General features: G+C 43.9%; 1 protein-coding gene across 1 annotated transcript in view; it reads right to left on the bottom strand.

The window, feature by feature from the left end:
* TTC6 (tetratricopeptide repeat domain 6) overlaps window positions 1-22786 on the bottom strand; it is a gene marked incomplete at both ends in the record, with an annotated part of 261680 nt that overhangs the window by 52856 nt on the left and 186038 nt on the right. Inside the window, 3 exons of the mRNA XM_081098882.1 lie at window positions 2422-2572; window positions 4220-4340; window positions 7263-7432. Coding sequence (XP_080955008.1) covers window positions 2422-2572; window positions 4220-4340; window positions 7263-7432 — 442 coding nt within the window. The remainder of the gene's footprint in view (window positions 1-2421; window positions 2573-4219; window positions 4341-7262; window positions 7433-22786) is intronic.

The raw sequence follows: 22786 nt of genomic DNA, 5'->3' as shown, positions 1-22786 counted from the left end.
CGCCGCACCATGTCACACACAGAGTTACAGGGTGATCAGGGGGTTGGGGAGCTCCCCCCTATCAGGCACAGAGCAGGGCTGATCAGGGGGTTGGGGCACCTTCCCCTGTCACAAACAGAGCAGGGCGGATAGGGAGGTTGTGGCTAGGCCCTGTCACACACAGAGCCGCAGGGCGATCAGGGGGTTTGGGCGCTGCCCTCTGTCACGCTGATCCCCGTGCTGGGAGGCCTCGCGGCTCCACTGATCCCAGTGCTGGGAGGCATATTACCCTTTTACTATATAGGATAGAGGCCTGGTGCATGGGTGGGGGCTGGCTGGTGTGCCCTGAAGCGTGTCCTGGATCAGGGTGGGGGTCCCCACTGGGGTGCCTGGCCAGCCTGGATCAGGGGATGATGGCTGTTTGCAGCTGGTCACACACCCTTCATGGTGGGGGTCCCCACTGGAGTGCCTAGCCAGTCTGGGTGAGGGGCTGAGGGTTGTTTTCAGGCTGGCGGGTGATTGAAGCTCCCAACCGCTCTTTTTTTTCTTTTTTTTTCTTTTTTATTCTGGGCCAGCTCTAGCTCTGAGGCTTGCTTCCAGTTCTTAGGCCTCTGCTGCTGAAAGCAGGTATCTGGTTTGTTTGGGTTCTATAATTGAAACACTGTTTCAACTCCAGCTCTGAGATCCCGGCTGGCTGAAAGCAGGTTTCTGGGGTTTTGTTTAGCTTCTATATTTGTAACAATGTTTCAAACTGCAAGTTTAGAGGCCAGCAGCGGCAGGCGGGGAACGTTGGAGTCCTCCGTCACTGAAGCAAGCAAGCCTCATGTTCGCTTCCAGCTGCCTGGCTGCCGGCCACCATCTTGGCTGGCATTTAATTTGCATATCGCCCTGATTAGCCAATGGGAAGGGTAGCAGACATATGGCTAATTACCAAGGTTCTCTTTTATTAGATAGGATAACATTCTGTGTGTGAATACAACATAATTTATTCACTACTGTGCAGAAATTTTTGCCTCCTCAGAACAATGAGTTTTTGAATGCATGTCCTTATACCCTGACATGGTGCTGGGGTTTTGGGTTTCTAAATGCACTCAAAGGAAATTTCAGAAGCCTTCAGCTCCAACAACATGTAGAAGCAAAAGGACCACACACCACAAGTATGCCCATCCCTTTCCCAGCAGGGGTCAAGAGCAAACTTTCCCTGGGGAACATCCTAACCCTAACCTGCCTGGGTCTTCCACCTCCATCATCAGGAAGGTAAGAGCTCTCAATGGGAGTCTAGTCACACTGGGTCCTGAGATGTAAAGGGTGGAGACCAGAGGCTCTAGTCAAATCTCCTAGGAGATGCAGTGTGAGGAAGAAAAACAAAACATTTTGTTATTTTAATAGTGATTTTGAAGTGGAGTTTTATGTTTGTTTTTGTGGGGTTGGTGTTTTGTTTCTGTGGCTCCACCCCCCACCCCCATCATAACCTGCCTAATCTGATGGAAACCAATGTGACCAGAGGACTTGTAGGAGATGAGAGCAAAAAAGTATTGATCCAATTCACATGGGCTCTTGCAGGCCTTTCTTTGGCTTTTGCAGGATTTGGCTTTTATTCTGAGTGCAAAGGGAAGCTATTGAAGGATTCTGGGCAAAGAAGTGAAATAATCTGGCATGTTTTAACAGGATTACTATGGTTGCTGTGTTGAAATCCATCATAAAGGAGTAAAGAACAGGAGCAAGAAGACCAGAAGGCTACTGCAATGGTCCTAACGAGAGCCACAGGGTCTCGGTTCGCGGCGGAGCAGTGGAAAGGGCTATCTATTTTGTAAGGCAGAGACAACAGTTAACAGCGTTTCTCTCTGGAAAGTCAGATATGGGTGGAGTCAGCTGAGACTTCCTGTTTATTGTATTGTTTGACTTTGTTACATAAAGGATATGCTACATTTTTAATTCAAATAACATGTAAATCTAAACAAAATCTAAAGGAAAGCATGAGTGAGTAGGATCCCATTTTATGCACAAATTCCATTCAAAACACACCTATCATGAACACACACACACACACACACACACACACACACACACACACACAACTGATAGGATCCCAATGTTAATAGCAGTTATCCCTAAAGAATAAAATCATTGGTAGTTTTAAATTTATCTGTGACTATATACAAGTAAAGGTATTATATGCAACAAATATATGTTGCTTTTGTAATTAGGAAAAAATGTATTTTTTAAAAGAAAATGAAAGGCAAAAAGTCATACCTCATCAGTACAGTCTTTATAACTGGGCCATTATAGTTAACTATATCTACTTAATATGTATTGCTTATAAATGCATTAGCTACTGTAATTATCTGAAAAAAAATACATTAACAAATTTTAAATTATATTGAACAAATATCCAGAAATTTAAAACTTTTTTTAAAATCAAGGTTCTCAAACCTTAAATACCTTATTGTAAGTTTCTGCTAGGCACATATAGCTTTGAATAGATGACGGATCAATTTTGAGAGCCTCAGAAAAATACCAAGTGGCATCCGTGTAGTTGTCTAAGTGTAGCAGATCTATGATGCCAATATTTATATAAGCCAAAGTAACAGTTCTAAAAAAAATGAGAAAGCAAAATCTTGTTAGACATTTTAATTACTCCACTCCAAACGTTCTTCAATTATGAATGAACCTAATGAAATACATCTTTTTATAGCAGGTTTCTTTTAATGCTTTACTAAAGCAAAGTAAGTTGACTAAACACTCTGTTAAAAATCATATAAACACCTTTATAAAATCCTTAGCAGGGAATGAACATTTGTAGAGTTTGGGCTACAGAATTCCTGAGGTCTGACTCTTAGCAGTACTTTACTCTTCCTTGACTTGCTCTTGATTTATCTTGAATTACAAGCTTGGTTTTCCAAAACTCAAAAATTTCTGGGCCCTCCGCAGGTGGCTCAGTGGGTTGGAGTGTCCTCCCATATACCAAAAGGTTGCAGGTTTGATTCCCAATTAAGTAATATACTTAGGTTGCAGATTTGATCTCCAGTTGGGGTGCAACCAATTGATGCCTCTTTTTCATGTCAATGTTTCTTTTAAAACATACACACAACCATATCCATCCATCCTTGGGGGAGGATTTTAAAAAAAAGATTTTGCCTCAGGTTCTATTATATTCACCATGAGTAACAATGAGAAATAATGACAGTCTCAAGGCTTGTGGTTAAAAGTCCTCCTCACATAGGTATTAACCCAGCTTCTTTTCTAGAGCAAATAAATGTTTTCTCTCTTAGAGTAAAACAATTTTCAATATGTAAATGACCTTAGAAATTACCTATTCAATGCTCCTGTTTCAAAATGAGGAAACTACACATCCTACAGCCTAAGTTCATGGGAGTCCTGACCCCTTACCTACAAGATGCCCAAGTTCTTATTGCCCATCTTTCAGCTTTTTGCAACTGAAACTCTTGTCTTTCCATTTCTGGCTCAAAAATATCCCAAAGAAAATCACCGTGGCTGTTATGGAACCATACACCATGACTTTCCCGGACAAGTGCAAAATGTCCCTTATTGATAAGCTAAGTAAACAGTCTGGGGGTTGGCATGGAATATCCCTGCTTTATTACTCTTTCTGACATCTTCCATTTGAATAAATGCTTCATTGGGGAAAGAGGGGGATATTTAATTAAATTTTGTTTTATAGCTTAACTTTCTGACTAGTGTATATAGCTTTCAGTTTGTGTTCCTTTCTTATACCCTAGTTCTAAATGTTATTGGCTTCTTTTCCTTTTGCTTTACTACGTTAAATGAAGTCAGAAGTTCTAAATAGAGGTTTCCTTCTATTGAGTTGTGTGTTGTGCATAGCAATGATATATCAAGCAGAATATTTTCTCATTATTTTAAAACTTGATGACAGTGTTATATAAAGTTAACTTCAAAAAGCTCTAACCTGGGCACCTTCAACCTGTTTTTAAAAAACTTGTGGGGTTTATTTTATCATTCATGGATTTAATTCCTCATAACCCCGTTCAGTCTCTAAAGTTTTCAAAACCATCTGAGGCAAAACAGATGTTAACCAAAAGTCTTATTTTAGAAATAATCTTATTTTTAGAAGTAATATCCTAATTACTTCTAGAATAACTTCATAATTATAACATTTTTACCAAGTTATTAATGATGAGGGGGGAAAGCTTTTTCTTTCACTGTTTATTAAAAATTTTACAGAAAAAGGATATTAGTAAAAATGGAAAGGAAAACCTACCTTTCTAGAGAAATAACAGTTTCAAAGTCACAAATTGCCAGCAACCACATTTTTAGATGTGCATAGAGTAGGCCCCGATGTAGGAAACAACTAAGATTCTCATAGCCATCATTTATGAGAGCTTAAAAATAAAAATATATCTCTTATTCAGGTTCTGAACAAACATATCTGAGTTATGTTTTAGTCTATAACCTTTCTACTTTTTTTAAAACATTATATAAAGAAAAACATGTATACAATGAGTGTACTTCTTTGAAGAGTATAAAGTATTCATATAAAATGTATTTGTTTATGAGTAACAATGTGTCTCTCAGGGTTCACAAACTCATTAGAGCTGGAAGAAGTCCTGGTGGAAATCTACGATAGGCCACTCACTTTATAGATGAAGAGATTAGGGTCCAGTGGGGTGGGGCTGGGTACACTGGCCATGTTTGTGATGTAAATCAAGGGCAAAGATGGGCCTAGAATCTAAAATCTAACTTCTGATTCCTTTCAGTGGATTGCAGTCAGAAGGGTGCCATTACCCTTGATCACCAAAGAACAGGCTCTAGTACAAGTGCAGACTGGGGCACACAGCAGAGTTCCAGCTGACACACACAAAGGGCTGACGCTCAAAGAGGCTTCTCCGATGGAAGCAGAGCTTGGAGTTAAGGCAGATGATGGCTCTGCAGGTCCCAAATAGCAGAAACATCAGGCAGAAGAGTCTCCTCTCAACACTCCAGGTTTGTGGCTCTCATTAGTGACCAGTCTAAGGGTTACCTCATGTTTTTTCGATTACTGATTCTCACACATGCTACTGAATTAGATGGGTTTCCCACACTATTTGATCTACGTCTTCTAAGCTTCTCAAGCTTGTTTCAGCTAAGAAGGGAAAGTTTTACCAAAAAAAGGTGCATCGGGCTCACAGTCTGGGACACAAATATTCACAGTACTAGATTTTGGAAAGCGTGCCTACTACAAAAAAAAAGGGAAAAAAAGCTCATATAGATTAAGTAAATAATCACTTGAAGGAAATATGACTGTCCAGTTCACAGTATGACTGGCTAGCACTGAGAAAGTAGGTTGCAGTTTTGGTGGTTGCTCTAGAAACATGGAAAAATTCTTCCTAATGAAACTATTATTAGAATCACTTAACTTCTCTGTGCCTTGGTTCTCTCATCAGTAAAATGGGAATTATACTGATACCCCTGCCACAGCATTATCTCGAATATTAATTGAGACACTCCAGATATAGCACTTAGAATAATGCTTTACAAATTAAAAATGTCCCATAAATGTTAGATATTATTAGTAGCTTAGGAAAAAATACCCTGAAGATCCTTTTTGATTGTGGAAGAGAAAACTCCTTAGGAAAGAATTGCGGCCCAAATCAAGCTGTTCTTTCCTGAATAATTAAATGTCAAGGATTTTATATTATTGTGATAGCTTAGAAAGGAGGGGGTGAGAACCCAAAATGTGGAGAAGAGGGGAACATGAGAAAGAGGCCTTCAGAGACCAGGGTGGAAGAGGTGCAGCCAGATGGCAGACGGACAGAGCTAACAGTTAGATAAACTTACAGAAATAGGGGTGTTTGACCTTCAAAATTAAATTGTCTATGCTAACTATATCCTCTGAACGCTAAAATGTTCAGTAACAGACAAGAAATAAGTGGGAAAGCAACAACAACAACAACAACAAAAATGCAGAATCGGAGGGCAAACATTAGCTACAAAGATTACAAGAGAATTAAACAGGAATCCGCAGCCCTCTCTTCCAAGAAATCTTGGAAATAGAAGGAAGGACACTAGACTCCTCTCAACATGTAGAGTGAGATTTGAGTTATTTTATTTTAATATTCATGGAAAGGGTGACGTCAGAAAGCAAATGGAGTTAGAGACATCAAGTAACAATCACCTTAGATTGCCTGCCTTGAGGAACTCTGTATTGCTTTGTGAGTTTAGTCTTCTCTTAATCTCTGGATATAGCCTCATCTAGGATTCTAGCACTTTGTACCCAGGTGACCATAATCATTTTGGAGTGTTGGGTGGAGTTTGCCAGTTAGAATGGGCTAATTTATTCAGATGGGGATTGTTTCTTGAGCACTTACCTATGCCCAGAATTGTGCTGGGCATATTCATACACCAAGAATGCACTGATAATAGGTAAGGAGGAAATGGCTGTTCTCATCTTCTTACTGAAGATTCTCAAAGACCATTTTTAGTTTAAGGATTAAAAAAATCTGAATTTGACTAATCCATGGACTTGACTTATGCAGTAGGACATAGCCCACCAGGATAATCCACTACCATTTAGCAAACTGACTAGGAAATAGATCTTAATTTCCAGAAATATCCTCAGGACTCAAGATGTAGAAAAGTATTTTTTTTGTATGATATTCCCATTTTGCCACAATTACACACCTGGGTAAATACATATATACTCACATACATTAAAAGGGCATATCAGAAACATTTTTAGCTAAACTATTGTATCTTTTAAGTATATATGAATATGTATTATATAAATTAATATGTAAGTATATATGTAACTATATAATCTATACTAATAAAAGAGTAATATGCTAATTAGTCTGGGTTCACTGGACATCTCCTCGACATCTGACTTCCTTCCAGACAAAGCCATGGTGGCGAGGGCCGAGGCAGAGGCGGTTAGGGGTAATTAGACCAGCAGGGGAGCAAGCAGTTAGGGGTGAGATCAGGTTGTTGAGGGGGAGCAAGCAGTTAGGGGAGCAAGCAGTTAGGGGGCGATCAGGCTGGCAGAAGAGGGCAGTTGGGAGCGATCAGGCCAGTAGGGGAGGGCAGTTGGGGGTGATCTGGCCAGTAGGGGCAGGCAGTTGGGGGCAATCAGGCAGGCAGGTAGGTGAGCAGTTAGGAGCCAGCAGTCCCAGATTGTGAGAGGGATGTCCCAGATTGGAGAGGGTGCAGGCCAGGCTGAGGGACAACACCCCGCCCCCCCGCCCCGTGCACAAATTTCATGCACTGGGCCTCTAGTAATATACATATTATTTAATCATCCTTTATATGTGCAGTTGAAAACAAAGTACCTGAAACACTATAATCTTGTAGTGCTCTAAAAGGGTTACTCTTTCTAAATAAGCAGCCTCTATAATAAAACGCTAGCCAGTTATTAGGATCCAAGTGAATTGAAACAGAAAAGTCTTGAGTTGCTTGCTTATAAAACTGCCGTTTAAAGTATGCTCTCCCTCGGTATGTCCTAGAAAGAGAAAAGAAGTTCATTTTAACATGTATTGCAGAACAGATATTTTCTCTTTTTGGCAAATCTATACAATTAATTTCATATTTAAAAATTTATAATTGGCCCTGGCCAGGTATCTCAATGATTAGAGCATCATTCTGATTGGCCAAGGTTGCACGTTTGATCCCAGGTCAGGGTATATGCAAGAATCAACTAATGAATGCATGAATAAGTAGAACAACAAAACTCTCACTCTCCCTTTTTCTCTCTCATTAAAATAAATTAATAATTAGTGATTATTTCTCCTTGATTTTTAAGAAAGATTGATCATAATGTTAATAGCAAAAAGGATATTTACTTTTTATAAATAAATAAATTATACTTTATTATATAAAATACTAGAGGTCCAGTGCACAAAAATTTGTGCCCTCGGGGCTGGGGGGAGGGGGGGGTCCCTCAGCCCGGCCTGTGCCCTCTCTCAGTCTGGAAACCCTCAGGAGATAACGACCTGCTGACTTAGGCCTGCTCCTGGGTGGCAGAGGGCAGGCCAATCCCTAGGTGCAGCCCCTGGTCGGGCTCAGAGCAGGATCGATTGGGGAGTTGGGGCACCGCCCCCTGTCATGCACAGAGCAGGGAGGATCGGGAGGTTGTGATGCCACCCTCAGTCACGCTCAGGGTAGGGCCGATTGGAGGGTTGGGGCACCGCCCCCTGTCACACTCAAGGCAGGGTCGATGGGGAGGTTGCAGCGCCACCCCCTGTCACGCACAGTGCAGGGCCAATCAGGGGGTTGGGGAGCTCTACCCTGTCATGCACAGAGCAGGGACCATCAGGGGTTTGGAGAGCTCCCCGCTATCACGCACAGAGCAGGGCCAAACAGGGGGTTGAGGAGCTCCGCCCTGTCACTCAGAGAGTAGGGCCGATAGGGGAGTTGTGGCACCGCCCCCTGTCACACACAGAGGAGGGAGGATCAGGGGGTTGGGGCGCCGCCCTCTATCACCCACAGAGCAGAGCTGATCAGGGGGTTGGGACGCCGCCACTGTCACACTCAGGGCAGGGCCGATGGGGAGATTATGGCTCTACCTCGTCACACACAGAGCAGGGCCCATGGGGGGGTGGGGGGTTGGGGTGCCGCACCCTGTCACACACAGAGCCACAGGGCAATCAGGGGGTTGGGGAGCTCCCCCCTATCAGGCACAGAGCAGGGCTGATCAGGGGGTTGGGGCAACTTCCCCTGTCACTAACAGAGCAGGGCGGATAGGGAGGTTGTGGCCCCGACCCTGTCACACACAGAGCCACAGGGTGATCAGGGGGTTTGGGCGCTGCCCCGTCACGCTGATCCCAGTGCCGGGAGGCCTCGCAGCTACGCTGATCCCGGTGCTGGGAGGCATATTACCCTTTTACTATATAGGATAGAGGCCTGGTGCATGGGTGGGGGGTGGCTGGTTTGCCCTGAAGCGTGTCCTGGATCAGGGTGGGGGTCCCCACTGGGGTGCCTGGCCAGCCTGGGTGAGGGGATGATGGCTGTTTGCAGCTGGTCACACACCCTTCAGGGTGGGTGTCCCCACTGGGGTACCTGGCCAGTCTGGGTGAGGGGCTGAGGGCCGTTTTCAGGCTGGCGGGTGACTGAAGCTCCCAACTGCTCCTTTTTTTCTTTTTATTCTGGGCCAGCTTTAGCTCTGGCTCCAGCCCTGAGGCCTCTGCTGCTGAAAGCATGTATCTGGTTTGTTTGGGTTCTATAATTGAAACACTGTATCAACTCCAGCTCTGAGATCCTGGCTGGCTGAAAGCAGGTTTCTGGGATTTTGTTTAGCTTCTATATTTGTAACAATGTTTCAAACTGCAAGCTCAGAGGCTGGCAAGGCAGGCAGGGAATGTTGGTTTCCTCCGTCACTGAAGCAAGCAAGCCTCATGTTAGCTTCAAGCTGCCGGCTGCCGGCTGACATCTTGGCTGGCAGTTAATTTGCATATCACCCTGATTAGCCAATGGGAAGGGTAGTGGACATACGGCTAATTACCACGTTTCTCTTTTATTAGATAGGATGATGCTTAATAATAATATGCTCCATATTAATTATTACTAATATTATTATATTTTTTATATTTATCAGAGAGGTCTATCAATAAAAATAAGTATCAGATTTTGACATTTTTATTATTTTTGAGTACCCAAAATGTAAGGCCCTAAATTACACAAGATTGTTTTGTAGAAAAATCAAATAGTCCATTTTGAACAAAATGGGCATCATTGTCACTGGGTAGAATTGTTATGGTACTTTCTCCTGACAGTGAAGATATGCCCACATAAATGGGAAGCTGCTCTACATGGATAAGACTATTATATCAGTTGTGTGAATTGGATTCTATCTCCAATAACTTTGACTCCAATTTATCATTATTATTGACTTATACTCAAAATTATCACAACTATATCAATTCCTGAAAATCCTATCTTCAATCACTTAATTTAAAGCAATTCAGCTTTTATAAATAAAGGTAAAACAGGAGGAATAGCTAGTCTGCTCTGAAGAACATAAACCCAAGGAAAATATAAGAGATGCTATAAAAGGTTATATTAGGAAAACAACAGTAATTTGGAGAAAAGAATGCAGCCAGGTCAGTATGGCTCAGTTGGTTGGGGGATTATCCCACACACCAAAGGGTGGTGAGTTCGATTCCTAGTCAGGGCATACATGGGAGGCAGCTGATCTATGTTTCTCATAGTGATGTTTCAATCTCTCTCTTTCAATTCCTCTCTCTAAAAATCAATCCTATCTAATAAAGAGGGAATATGATAATTGACCTTCACGCCATCGCAAAGATGGTGGTGCCCACAGCCAATAAGGAGGGAATATGCTAATTGACTGCCCCACACTCAAAGATGGTGGTGCCCACAGCCACAAGATGGCGACACTCAGTCCCCTCAGCCTCTCCAGGGCGGCAGACACATGGCAAAGCCAGGCCCCACCCCAGGCAGGCCTGACCCTGCTGTGCCTGTCTCTGGAGTCTCTCAGCCCCCCAGCCACCCAGGGCTGGCCCGAGGATCAGGCAAGTCTCAGATGTCGGCTGCCCAGCTGCCCAGGGCCTCCCAAGGCTCAGGTAACCAGGGCCAGCCGAGGCTTACACTGCTGGCAGTGGCAGCAGCAGAGGTGTGATGGGGCATATCCTTCTCCCTATCACCGGGTCACCCCTCACCCCTGAGGGCTCCCAGACTGTGAGAGGGGGCAGGCCGGGATGAGAGACCCCTCGTCCAGTGCATGAATTTTCATGTACTGGGTCTCTAGTTTAAAAAATAAAAAATATACAGCCAGTATATTGGTAGACGAGTAACAGAGGTATTTCAAAAGCACTAAGCACATGACAGCCAAGATATTTTATCCTAGAGCAAAATATTTTTTTACCTAAACTTCAAGACATGTTGGAGAGATTAAAAATGGCAGTGGAGTAAGTGGAAACTACATTGACACTCTCCTAGCACCAAACAGGAAATACAACCAAAATACAGAAAAAACACCCTGAAAAATCTACTGAAGACTCACTGATAACCTAGGATGGAAAATGGAGACTGCATGAGAGACTGGTATGCAGAGATGGAGACGTGAAAGGGGTGGCCAGGCTCCCACAGACAGCAGCTGAAGGTCCAGAGGGATATCTCTGCTGTAAGGGGTTCCCACTGGGAACTATGGGCTCTTAAACCCCAAGGTGAACTCCCCAACCAAGAGCACCAGAACTAAGAAAGATGAGCACATGACACCTGGCTGTAAAAGGCAGCAGCCACCCTCTTAAAGAACCAATTAAAATTTCATGTGTAGCCACTCACCTTGGCTCTGGCAGAAGGAGGAGAGAGTGAATTGGAGCTAGCTGTGTGAGGAAAATCTTGAGTTGGGTGCTCCGGGGTTGGAGCTTGGAGGGCAAACACCCTGGTTTCTTGGGCTAAGTCTTCCCTCACTCTGCAGAGGACATTTTTCTTTGATAAATCATGCTATCCAGGTGGTTTTGGCCTGGGGGAAAGGCAGTTGTCACACCTGTTTGGATGACCCCACCCTGAGGTCAATAGCTTGAGGCCAATCAAGGCTGATAACAGTCAGACTGCAGGCAAAGGTGGATCTCTGGAGACTTTGAGTCTTTGCCCAGGGCTAGGAAAAGCAGATACTGGTGCACATCTTTGTCCTTTTCAAAGGCATCCAGTCCCAACAGAGGGAGCCACAAGCTGTGGATTGCTGACAGACACAAACAGGATACTCGAGGCCAGTCAGAAACAACACCTATCATTGTCCTGCACTCCAGGCTTGGAGTCATAGCAGATCTACCTAATGCATAGACACAAACCCAAACAGGCAGCCCAAATGGGGGGGACAAAATTTTTTTTTAATAAAAATGAAAGAACAAGAGAATTCTCCAGAAGAAGAGATAAATGAAAATGAGATAAGAAATTTATCTGACATAGAGTTCAGAATAATGATGGCAAAGATGTTCAACAGCATGGGAAAAGACATAGTAACTATGAAAAGAGAACAAAAAATGAGAGGAAACAAAGAATGACACAGGACTAATAAAGAACAATAGGAAGGAATAGACAGCAGATTAGGGGAAGCTGAGAATCAGATCAATGAATTAGAAGATAGGGTTGGAAAAATCACTCAATCAGAGAAACAAAAAGGAAAACAATTTAAAAAAACATCTGAAGGAGAACCAAGATGGCGGCATAAGGTACAAACCTGTATGTGCTGCCCCCACCAATGTTAAAACCACAACTATAAGACAAAACACCTATTATCCAGAACCACGGGAAAGCTGATCGAGTGGAAGTTCTACAACTAGAAGGAAAGAAAAAAGCGCATTGAGACCAAGTGGGAAGGGAGAGGCGCCAAGAACAGAGGTACAGGGGCGCAGGTGAGGCTGCTGCACCTTGGTGCGTGGTTTTTTTCAATCAGAAGGGCACAAGCTCTCGAACACACTGAACTCATTTACGGCGAGATGCTGGGGTCCCAGGCTCCTACAGGGAGAAACGGGATTGTCTTGCAGTGGGTCGGAAAGCGAAGGTGACTTTCTCACAGAGCTGCTCACAGGGATCATTGATGCTGTGGGGGCGTGCAGCACGCAGGGAGTCGTGGAGTCAGAGTCACAGGGTCGCTGAGGACACCATTGCTGTTTGCCCCGCCGTGGGAACTCTCTGAGATCCCGCCCTACTACATCCCCTCCCAAGCTGTGCTTGGTGGCACAAATGAGGCACCTGCGCTTTTGCAGCCTAACAACCTGCAGTGAATCAGAGAGCTCCAAAACTTTCAAACTCCAAACAAAGAGGAGAAATCTGTTGATATTGCTATAGTCCCTGCTGGGTGGAGCCACACAGTGGTTGACTTGGAGATCCAGGAGCCAGGGTACTCTGGGTCAGATACTAGATTTCAACTCCTCACATCTATAAGGGACACACTCCAGAAGCCGACTCAGTGAGCACCAAAGCCCCACTGAAGCAAGTCCTACCGCATAAGGGTGTCTCCAGCACAGCAGTTCTTTTTATAGACACAGTGGGTCCTCACAGTCAGCCAAAAATGCGAAGACAAAGAAACATGTCACAAATGAAAGAAATGGAGGAAAGCAAACTAATGGAGGACATAGAACCACCATTATAAGGTTACTCAAGAATCTTCTATGAACCTCCGAGGAACTTAGTGAGACCTTCAAGGATCTTAATGAGAATGCCAAAAAAAATGGAAAAAGACCAGTCAGAAATTAAACATACACTGACTGAAATAAAGAATAATATACAGAGATTCAACAGCAGACAAGAGGATCCCAAGAATCAAGTCAAAGATCTGAAATATGAAGAAGCAAAGAACACCTATCTGGAAAAGCAAAATGAAAAAGGAATAAAAAAAAATGAAGATAGTGTAAGGAGCCTCTGGGACAACTTCAAGCGTACCAACATCTGAATTATAGGGGTGCCAGAAGAAGAGAGTGAGCAAGATACTGAAAGCCTATTTGAAGAAATAGTGACAGAAAACTTCCCCTACCTGATGAAAGAAATAGACTTACAAGTCCAGGAAGTACAGAGAACCCCAAACAAAAGGAACCCAAACAAGACCACACCAAGACGCATCATAATTAAAATGCCAAGGGCTAAAGACAAAGAGAGAATCTTAAAAGCAGCAAGAGAAAAACAGTTAGTTACCTACAAGCTGATTTCTCAACAGAAACTTTGCAGGCCAGAAGGGAGTGGCAAGAAATATTGAAAGTGATGAATGCCAAGAACCTACAACCAAGATTACTTTATCCAGTAAAGCTATCATTCAGAATTGAAGGTCAGATAAAGAGCTCCACAGATAAGGAAAAGCTAAAGGAGTTCATCACCACCAAACCAGGATTGTATGAAATGCTGAAAGATATTCTTTAAGGGATAAATACCACATGATCTCACTCATTTGTGGAATATAATGAACAACATAAACTAATGAACAAGGACTGATCCAGAGAGGGAAAGTCATTGATTGGACTGTCGGGCCCTGGAGGGAAGGTAGGGGAGGGTGGCGGTAAGGGGGAGAGATCAACCAAAGGACTTATATGCAAGCATATAGGCCTAACCAATGGACATGGACAACAAAGTTGGAGGGGTCACAATACCAGACATCAAGTTATACTACAAAACGACTGTAATCAAAACTGCCAGGTACTGGCATAATGACAGACATGTAGACCAATGGAACAGAACAGAGAACCCAGAAATCGACCTAAGCCATTATGCTCAATTAATATTTGACATAGGAGGCAAGAGCATACAATGGAGTCAAGATAATCTCTTCAATTAATGGTGTTGGGAACATTGGACAGATACATGCCCCCCCCCCAAAAAAATGAAACTAGACTACCAACTTACACCAAATACAAGAATAAATTAAAAATGGATAAAAGTCATGAAACCATAAGAAACCTAGAAGAAACCATAGGCAGCAGAATCTAAGACATCTCTCATAGCAATATGTTTACCAATACATCTCCTAGGGCAAAAGAAACTAAGGAGAAAATAAACACATTGGACTATACCAAAATAAGAAGCTTCTGCACAGCAAAAGAAACCATCAACAAAATGAAAAGGGAGCCCACTGTATGGGAGAACATATTTAGCAATGACACATTCCATAAAGACTTAATATCCAAAATGTATAAGGAAATCATACAACTTTACAAAAGGAAGACAAACAATACAATTAAAAAATGGGCAAAGGACCTAAATAGACACTTCTCCAAAGTGGACATACGGATGGCCAAGAGATATATGAAAAAATGCTCAAAGTCACTGATCATCTAAGAGATGCAAATTAAAATAACAATGAGATATCACCTCACACCTGTCACAAAGGCTACCATCAACAAATCAACAAATGACAAGTGCTGGTGAGGATGTGAGAAAAGGGAACCCTCATTCACTGCTGGTGGGAATGCAGACTGGTGCAGCCATTATGGAAACAGTATGGAGTTTACTCAAGAAATTAAATATGGAACTGCCATTTGACCCAATGATCCCACTTCTAGGAATATATCCTAAGAAACTAGAAACACCAATCAGAAAGAATATATGCATCCCTATATAAGCACATTTTACAATAGCTAAATCTGGAAACAGCCAAGTGAACATCAGTAGATGAGTGGATAAAAAAGCTTTGGTATATTTAGTCCATGGAATACCATACAGCAGTTAAAAAAAAAGGATCTCTTACCTTTGAGACAGCATGGAGTGAACTAGAGAGTATTATGTTAAGAGAAATAAGCCAGTCAGAGTCTGACAAGTATCACATTAATAAGGGTATCTAGCTAGCTTAATTAGGTAAACAGAAAAGGAGGAGGTCTGTGTAAAGTTTGTTCCCCCACTTCCCGTGTGGTTCAGGGTTCAGGATCTGGAAGAGGAGCCACACACAAATAAAAGAGAAGAGACAAGAGATAATTTGGAAATACTGGGGGGCCAGACGGACAAGTCCAACTCAAGAGGAAAGACTTCCACTGGTGCTCAGGCCTCACCAACCTTTTATTGGTTTGGGATACACCCATAGCCCTTAGGCAGGCAATTTCCAGTAATAGGCAGACTAGCCCATCAGCAAGGATTTACATAATAGTAAATGGGGCAGTTGCTTCAGCTACCATTGTCTGGACTGATAGTGGGTGCACAGCCCTCACCATTGCCAGAGCTCAAGGGTTGCCAGCCTTCCGGGATCCTTGTCCACACCTCTCTGCTAGTGAAAACAATGAATGACTTCCTGCAGGGGTCCAGAGAGGATAGAGGCATCTTGGCCTGAACAATTAAAACAGCCATAAACCAAGGACATTAGCAAATGGTTAAAAAACAACAAACCAAAAAAAACAACAACACCCTAATAAGAGAAAACAGAAAGGGAGGGGGAAAGGAAGAAAGGAAAAAAGGTCTGTTGTATTCCCTAAGCTGAGAAGCCAGCAGTTTCAGTCTCAATGTTTGGCAGGATAAGGTTTCTAGGTACCATAAGGTAGGTCAAAGTAACTCCAACTTGAACAGATAAGATGAATATGTGAAGGACAAAGAAAAGACACAAAATATCAGGAAAAAGGAAACATTTTCACCTAGGATAGAAGAATGTTGCAAAATAAGGGGAAAGAAGGAGTGGGGGCATGATGCGGGCTTTGGCCTTCGTAGAGTGACCAATGAGGAAAGCACAGGGTCCTAAGTTGGGGAAGAGTCCAATTAAAAAGTGTCATGAGGAGACAAAGAACTACAGCTTTTATAATGCCTCAAGACAAAGAAAGCAGTGGCCAACCTCCTTAGGAGAGACAGAGTCTTAGAATTAGAAAGCTTAAAATTAGGAGTTTTAGATATAGTATCTATTTGCAATCAAGTTCTTCTTCTTGCAATAAAGTTTCTGAACTTCTCACCTACCACCTTTTGTCTATGGCTTCATTTTTTGAATCCATCTGGACAAGAACCCAGGAAAAAAAATCACTCTTACATTCTGCTCAATTAAAAAAAAAACCTCGACTCAACATGATCTCACTCATATGTGGAAGTAAAATAATGAGTAATGAGTAAAATAAACTGATGAACAAAATTGATCCGGAGACATAAATGCATAGAACAGAATTCAGAATCTAAGAGGGAAGGTGTGGAAGGGTGGGTGGGTAGGAAGGGATTATCCAAATAACTTGTATGCATATATGCATAACCCACGAACACAGGCAATAGGGTGGTGAAGGCCTGGGGGGAAGGGTGGGAGTGAACTAGAAGGGATCAATGGAGGGAAAAGAGGACATATGTTATACTTTCAACAATAAAAATTTAATTAAAAAAAAGAAATTAAAGAAAGGCGTCTAATTTATTTTCTAATGAATATAAGTATTATTTATTTACTAGCAGCCTGGTGCACGGATTAATGCACCTGTGGGGTCCCTCGACCTGGCCTTTACCCTCTTGCAATCTGGGACCCCTAGGTGGATGTCAGAGGCCCAGTGCACGGATTTGGCCCGATCCCCACAGGCCACACTGAGGGACCCCACAGGTGCACGAATCCATGTACCAAGCCTCTAGTATGCATATAAGATCTTTGGTTAAGCTCTTCCTGCCCTCCCCCATCTCGCTGAGATTAATCAGTCTGTTCCATGTTTCCATGCCAGTGCATTGAGCATCTGCCCCTGGTGGTCAGTGTGTGTCATAGTTACTGGTTGAACATAGAACAGTCGAACAGTCGCTTAGGCTTTTATATATATACTAGAGGTCCAGTGCACAAAAATTTGGGCACTCAGGGGGGTAGGGGGAGTCCCTCAGCCCAGCCTGTGCCCTCTTGCAGTCTGGGACCCCTCGGGGGATGTCCACCTCCTGGATTAGGCCTGTTCCCTGGGGGAATGGGCCCAAGCTGGCAGTCAGACATCCCTCTGGAAGCCCAGAAGCCAGCAGAGGATGTCCACTTGTCAGGGGGAGCAGGCCTAAGCTGCAGTCAGACATCCTTAGCACTTCTGAGGAGGCAGGAGAGGCTCCCACCACCACTGCTGTACTGGCAGCCATCAGCCTGGCTGTGGCTCAGCAGAGCTCCCCCTATGGGAGCGCACTGACCACCAGGGGACAACTCCTGCATTGAGCGTCTGCCCCCTGGTGGTCATTGTGTGTCATAGTGACCAGTCATTCCCAGTCATTCTGCTGTTAGGGTCAATTTGCATATTACCCTTTTATTATATAAGATAGAGCAGTGGTCAGCAAACTGCAGCTCACAAGCCACATGCGGCTCTTTGGCCCCTTGAGTGTGGCTCTTCCACAAAATACCACTTGTGGGCACGCAGGTTCAGTGCGGTTGAAACTTCGTGGCCCATGCACAGAAGTTGGTTTTCGGCCTGGGTGAGTCTATTTTGAAGAAGTACTGTTGATATTTGGCTCTGTTGACTAATGAGTTTGCCGACCACTGGGATAGAGGCCTGGTGCATGGGTGGGGGTCAGCTAGTTTGCCCTGAAGGGTGTCCCGGATCAGAGTGGGGGTCCCACTCGGGTGCCTGGCCAGACTGGGTGAGGGGCTAAGGAACGTTTTCAGACTGGCCACACCCCCTTCAGGGTGAGGGTCCCTGCTAGAGTGCCTGGCCAGCCTGGGTGAGGGGCTGATGGCTGTTTGCAGACTAGCCAAGCCCCCCAGCAGGGACCCTCACCCCATGAGGGTGTGGCCAGCCTGGGTGAGAGTATGATCGCTGTTTGCAGGCTGGCCATGGATCCCAGCCACCCAAGCTTCCAGTGGAGGCTGGCTGGAAGCAGATATCTGGGATTTATTTATCTTCTATAATTTAAACTTTGTTGCCTTGAGCAAAGGCCACAGCTGGCCAGGGAAGGCGGGAAGCATGGCTTCCTCCTATTGCCAGGGCAACCAAGCCTCCTGTTTGCTCCAGCTCCATGGCTGCCAGCCACCATCTTGGTTGGGTTAATTTGCATATAGCCACTCTGATTGGCTGGTGGGTGTGGCTTGGGGCGTAGCAGAGGTGCAGTCAATTTGCATGTTTCTCTTTTATTAGACTAGAGGCCCGGTACACGAAATTTGTGCACGGCGGGGGGGGGGGGTCCCTCAGCCCAGCCTGCACCCTCTTGCTCCGGGACCACTGACTCCTAACTGCTCACCTGCCTGCCAGCCTGATCCCCTAACTGCTCTCCCCTGCTGGCCTGATTGCCTCTAACTGCCTCTGCCTTGACCCCACCACCATGGCTTTGTCCGGAAGGATGTCCGGAAGATATCTGGTCTAATTAGCCTATTATCCTTTAATTAGTATAGATAGGTTTATTTTTATCCTCACCTGAGGTTATTTTTTCCTCCTTGATATTTAGAGGGAATAGATGGGAAGAAGGGAGAGAAGAGTGAGAGGGAGAGAGAATGAGAAAAATTGATGTGAGAGTGGCACATCAATTGGTTGCCTCCTACATGCAACCAGACCAGGCAGCAGAACAAACCTGCAAAGGACGTATGTATTCTTGACTGATAATTGCACCTATGAACCTTCAATATGTAGGCCAACACTTTAACTACTGAGAAACACCAACAAGGGCTTTATATTTATTTGTTAATTATTTCTGATTTCTAGAAAATATTACTAAATATATATGATCCTGAACTTAAAATCTTACAGAATAAGCCTCCAGTAATATTTTTGGGGTGTCATTAAGTCATGTCAAATATGCAAACATACTGACTTTTCCCTCTGTTCCTTCTTTCATTTTTACTACCTCAATTCTTCAGATCCTCATCTGAAGTACTGACCTACAGTGACCCTCAGCTCACACCTGGGCTACTTCTGTCTCCATTCCTAGTTCTAGAGTTGTAGTATTTGATCATTAAATAATACAGATCTATTTTTCAAAAACTTTTTACAGCTCCCCTTTGACAATGGGATAAGCCAAATTCTTTAAAATGGGATATAAGCCCAGTCCACAAGATAACAGCATCTTACAATACCTTGTATTAACCTTCTAGTTCTCCAGCTAATTTGATTCCTTCCTGCAACTAATCCCCCTTTCAATCAAGAAGTAGACAATCAGAATAGAGCAATAACTAGAGAATAATTTTTAAAGAGGTTCAAAAACGTTTTCCATCTTTTCAAATGGTATACTTTTAGAAGTGAGTTATTTTAAACTTTCAAGAAAGAAAAATTATCCAATCCTAAAGGACATATTTCTAAGAAAAGAAGATGAAAGGCATAATTCATTTTCAGAAAGTAGTCAAATTCTGAAATCAAAGTCTGACTACTAACCTAGTGAACAATTTTACTATGAATATAGATGAAAAAACTTTAAAAAGTAAAGACAAAGAGAACTCAGTATAGTTTAATAATATCCTATCTAAAAACATATAATGATCAAAAGGCATTTATCAGATTTCAAAATTAACCTGTGAGCATGAGATTCTTAGAAGTACATCACAGAAAAAAAATTGAAACAGGAATCTATACTAATAATAGAGGAATATGCAAATTGGCAAGAATGCCGCCATGTAATGACCAATCAGGACGGGGTCTGATTCACGTCCCAGGTAGGATGGAGCAGAACAGCACAAGATATCATCACACTACTCAGAAAAGCATGCAATTTAAAATTTATTAATTGTTTCCTTCTGGGCTTGTCCATTTACAATTTTTACATCCCGGTTGATCACAGGTAACTGAAACTAAGGAAAGTGAAACCACATAAAAGGGGGAACTACTATATGTGTGTACAAGACACATATACAAGAATGTTGAAGGAAACAATATTCATAATGATCAAAAACTAGAAATACTCAAATGTTCATTGACAGTAGACTGGATAAGTAAATTATATTCATACAACTGAATACTATTCTATATAATAAAGATGCAATATGCAAATGGTTGTTACGCCGTGAAGCGTAACAACCGACCGCATAACAACCAGATCACGGATCAGCAGGAGGGTGGGGCAATGAGCTATAAGCGGGTGGTGGAGAGGTACAGGAGGGGGCAGGGCAGCAAGCTATGAGGGGAGGTGGGGGGGGCAGGAGGAGCTACTGGAGGGTGGCAGTGAGCTACTGGCTACAAGCAGTCAGCGGAGAGCTACAGGAGGGGGCTGGACAGAAAGCTATGAGGGGGAGCGGGGGAGCTACAGGAGGGCAGGGCAGCAGGTGGAGAGCTACTGGAGGGCAGCAGAGAGCTACTGGCGAGCTACTGGCACATGGATTCATGCGCAGGGCTACTAGTCTTATATATTAAAAGTCTAAAATGCTAAGTGTTCGGTCGTCCATTCAACCAATCAAAGCATATGCTAATGATGTGCTAAGGTTGCTCAACTGCTCACTATGATGTGCACTGACCACCAGGGGGCAGACACTCTGACTGGTAGGTTAGCTTGCTGCTGGGGTCCGCCCGATCAGGACTAAGCAAGATGGGCCAGACATGCCTTGGATCCCTCCCACAGTCCCTCCTTGGCTAGCCAACCTCTCATATCTCTCCCTGGCCCCTCTTGCAATCCAGGCTGAGGGACCCCTTCACCAAGTACATGAATTTCGTGTACCAGGCCACTAGTAAAAAATGAAAAGGAGTAAACCAGAGTCACCTTTAATATACATAATATTCAGCCAAAAAAGTGTGAAAGAATACTATGGTATGATCTACACTAATAAAAGACAAATATGCAAATTGATCATACCTTCACTATGCCTTAAGCCACGCCCACCAGCCAATCAGAGCAACTATATGCAAAATAACCCAACCAAGATAGCGGCCAGCAGCTACAGAGCTGGAGAAAGAAGGAGGCTTGCTTGACCCAATGATGGAGGAAGCCAAGCTGCCGCGGTGGCTCTGAGCTCCACTCAAAGCAACAAAGTTTCAATTATAGAAGGTAAATAAATCCCAGAATAAAAAAGAAAAAAGAAAAAAAGGAGAGTCTGGGAACTTCCGTTGCTGGAGGGGCTTGGCCAGCCTGAAAATGGCCATCAGCCCCCCACCCAGGCTGGCCAAACCTCCATGGGGTGAGGGTCCCCACGGGGGAGGGGGGGGCTTGACCAGCCTGCAAACAGCCATCAGCCCCTCACCCAGTTTGGCCAGGGACCCCAGTGGGGACCCCCACCCTGAAGGGGGTGTGACCAGCTGCAAACAGCCATCAGCCCCTCACCCAGTCTGGCCAGGCACCCCAGTGGGACCCCCACCCTGATCCAGGACACCCTTCAGGGCAAATCAGCCGGACCCCACCCATTCACCAGGCCTCTATCCCATATAATAAAAGGGTAATATACAAATTGACCCTAACAGCAGAATGACTGGTCACTATAACACACACTGACCACCAGGGAGGCAGATGCTCAATGCAGGAGCTGTCCCCTGGTGGTCAGTGCGCTCCCACAGGGGGAGCTCTGCTCAGCCACAAGCCAGACTGATGGCTGCCAGAACAGCAGTGGTGGCGGGAGCCTCTCCTGCCTACTCAGAAGCACTAAGGATGTCCGACTGCAGCTTAGGTCTGCTCCCTTCTGGTAAGTGGACATCCCCCGAGGGCTGCTGGGCTTCCATAGGGATGTCTGACTGCCAGCTTGGGCCCATTCCCCCAGGGAGTGGGCCTAAGCCAGCAGGTGGACATCCTCTGAGGGGTCCCAGACTGCAAGAGGGCATAGGCCAGGCTGAGGAACCCCCCCCCCCCCCCCCCGCCGAATGCACAAATTTTTGTGCACCGGGCCGCTAGTCCTATATAATAAAGAGCTAATATTCTTATTAGACCTAACAGCAGAATGACCATCTGGACGAAGCTGGGGCTGCAAGGGCCGGAGGCAGCTGGGGCTGCAAGGGCCAAGCCCCTTGCACAAATTTTGTGCATCAGGCCTCTAGTCCTATTTATATACAGTTCAAAAAAACAGGCAAACTAAACTAAGTGTGTTTGGGGACACATACTTACATAATGAAACTATAAAGAACTACAACAAAATTATTAAAATAAAAGTGAGGACAGTGGTAACCTTCTGGGGGAAGCAAAGGAACAAGGGATTATTAGGTTGCTAGAAATGTTCCTTAACCTGGTGATAGTTACACAGGTATTTCTATTGTGGTAAATCATTAAGCTGTACATTTGTATCTTGTATGCTTTTCTGGATGGATGCTTTATTTTACTATAAAAATTTTAATATTAAACAAAAATTGTGAGTGAAAAGATGAGCAGTTATGACTATATACACATTTCTTAAACCTCTTCATAACAAAACTTATATTAAAAGCAACAAAAGGAGAATTCTGTTATTCCTGGCCCGTGTGGCTTAGTTAGTTGGGTGTCATCCCATGCACCAAGAGGTCAAAGGTTCAATTCCTGGTCAGAGCATATGTCCAGGTTGTGGGCTCAACTTACCAGTAGGAGGCAGCCGATCGATGTTTCTATCTCTCTCTCCTTCTACCTTCCTCTA

The sequence above is a fragment of the Myotis nattereri genome (assembly GCF_964212035.1).
Source record: "Myotis nattereri genome assembly, chromosome: 1".
Taxonomy (NCBI): domain Eukaryota; kingdom Metazoa; phylum Chordata; class Mammalia; order Chiroptera; family Vespertilionidae; genus Myotis; species Myotis nattereri.
This window is presented reverse-complemented; position numbering and strand designations above follow the sequence as displayed.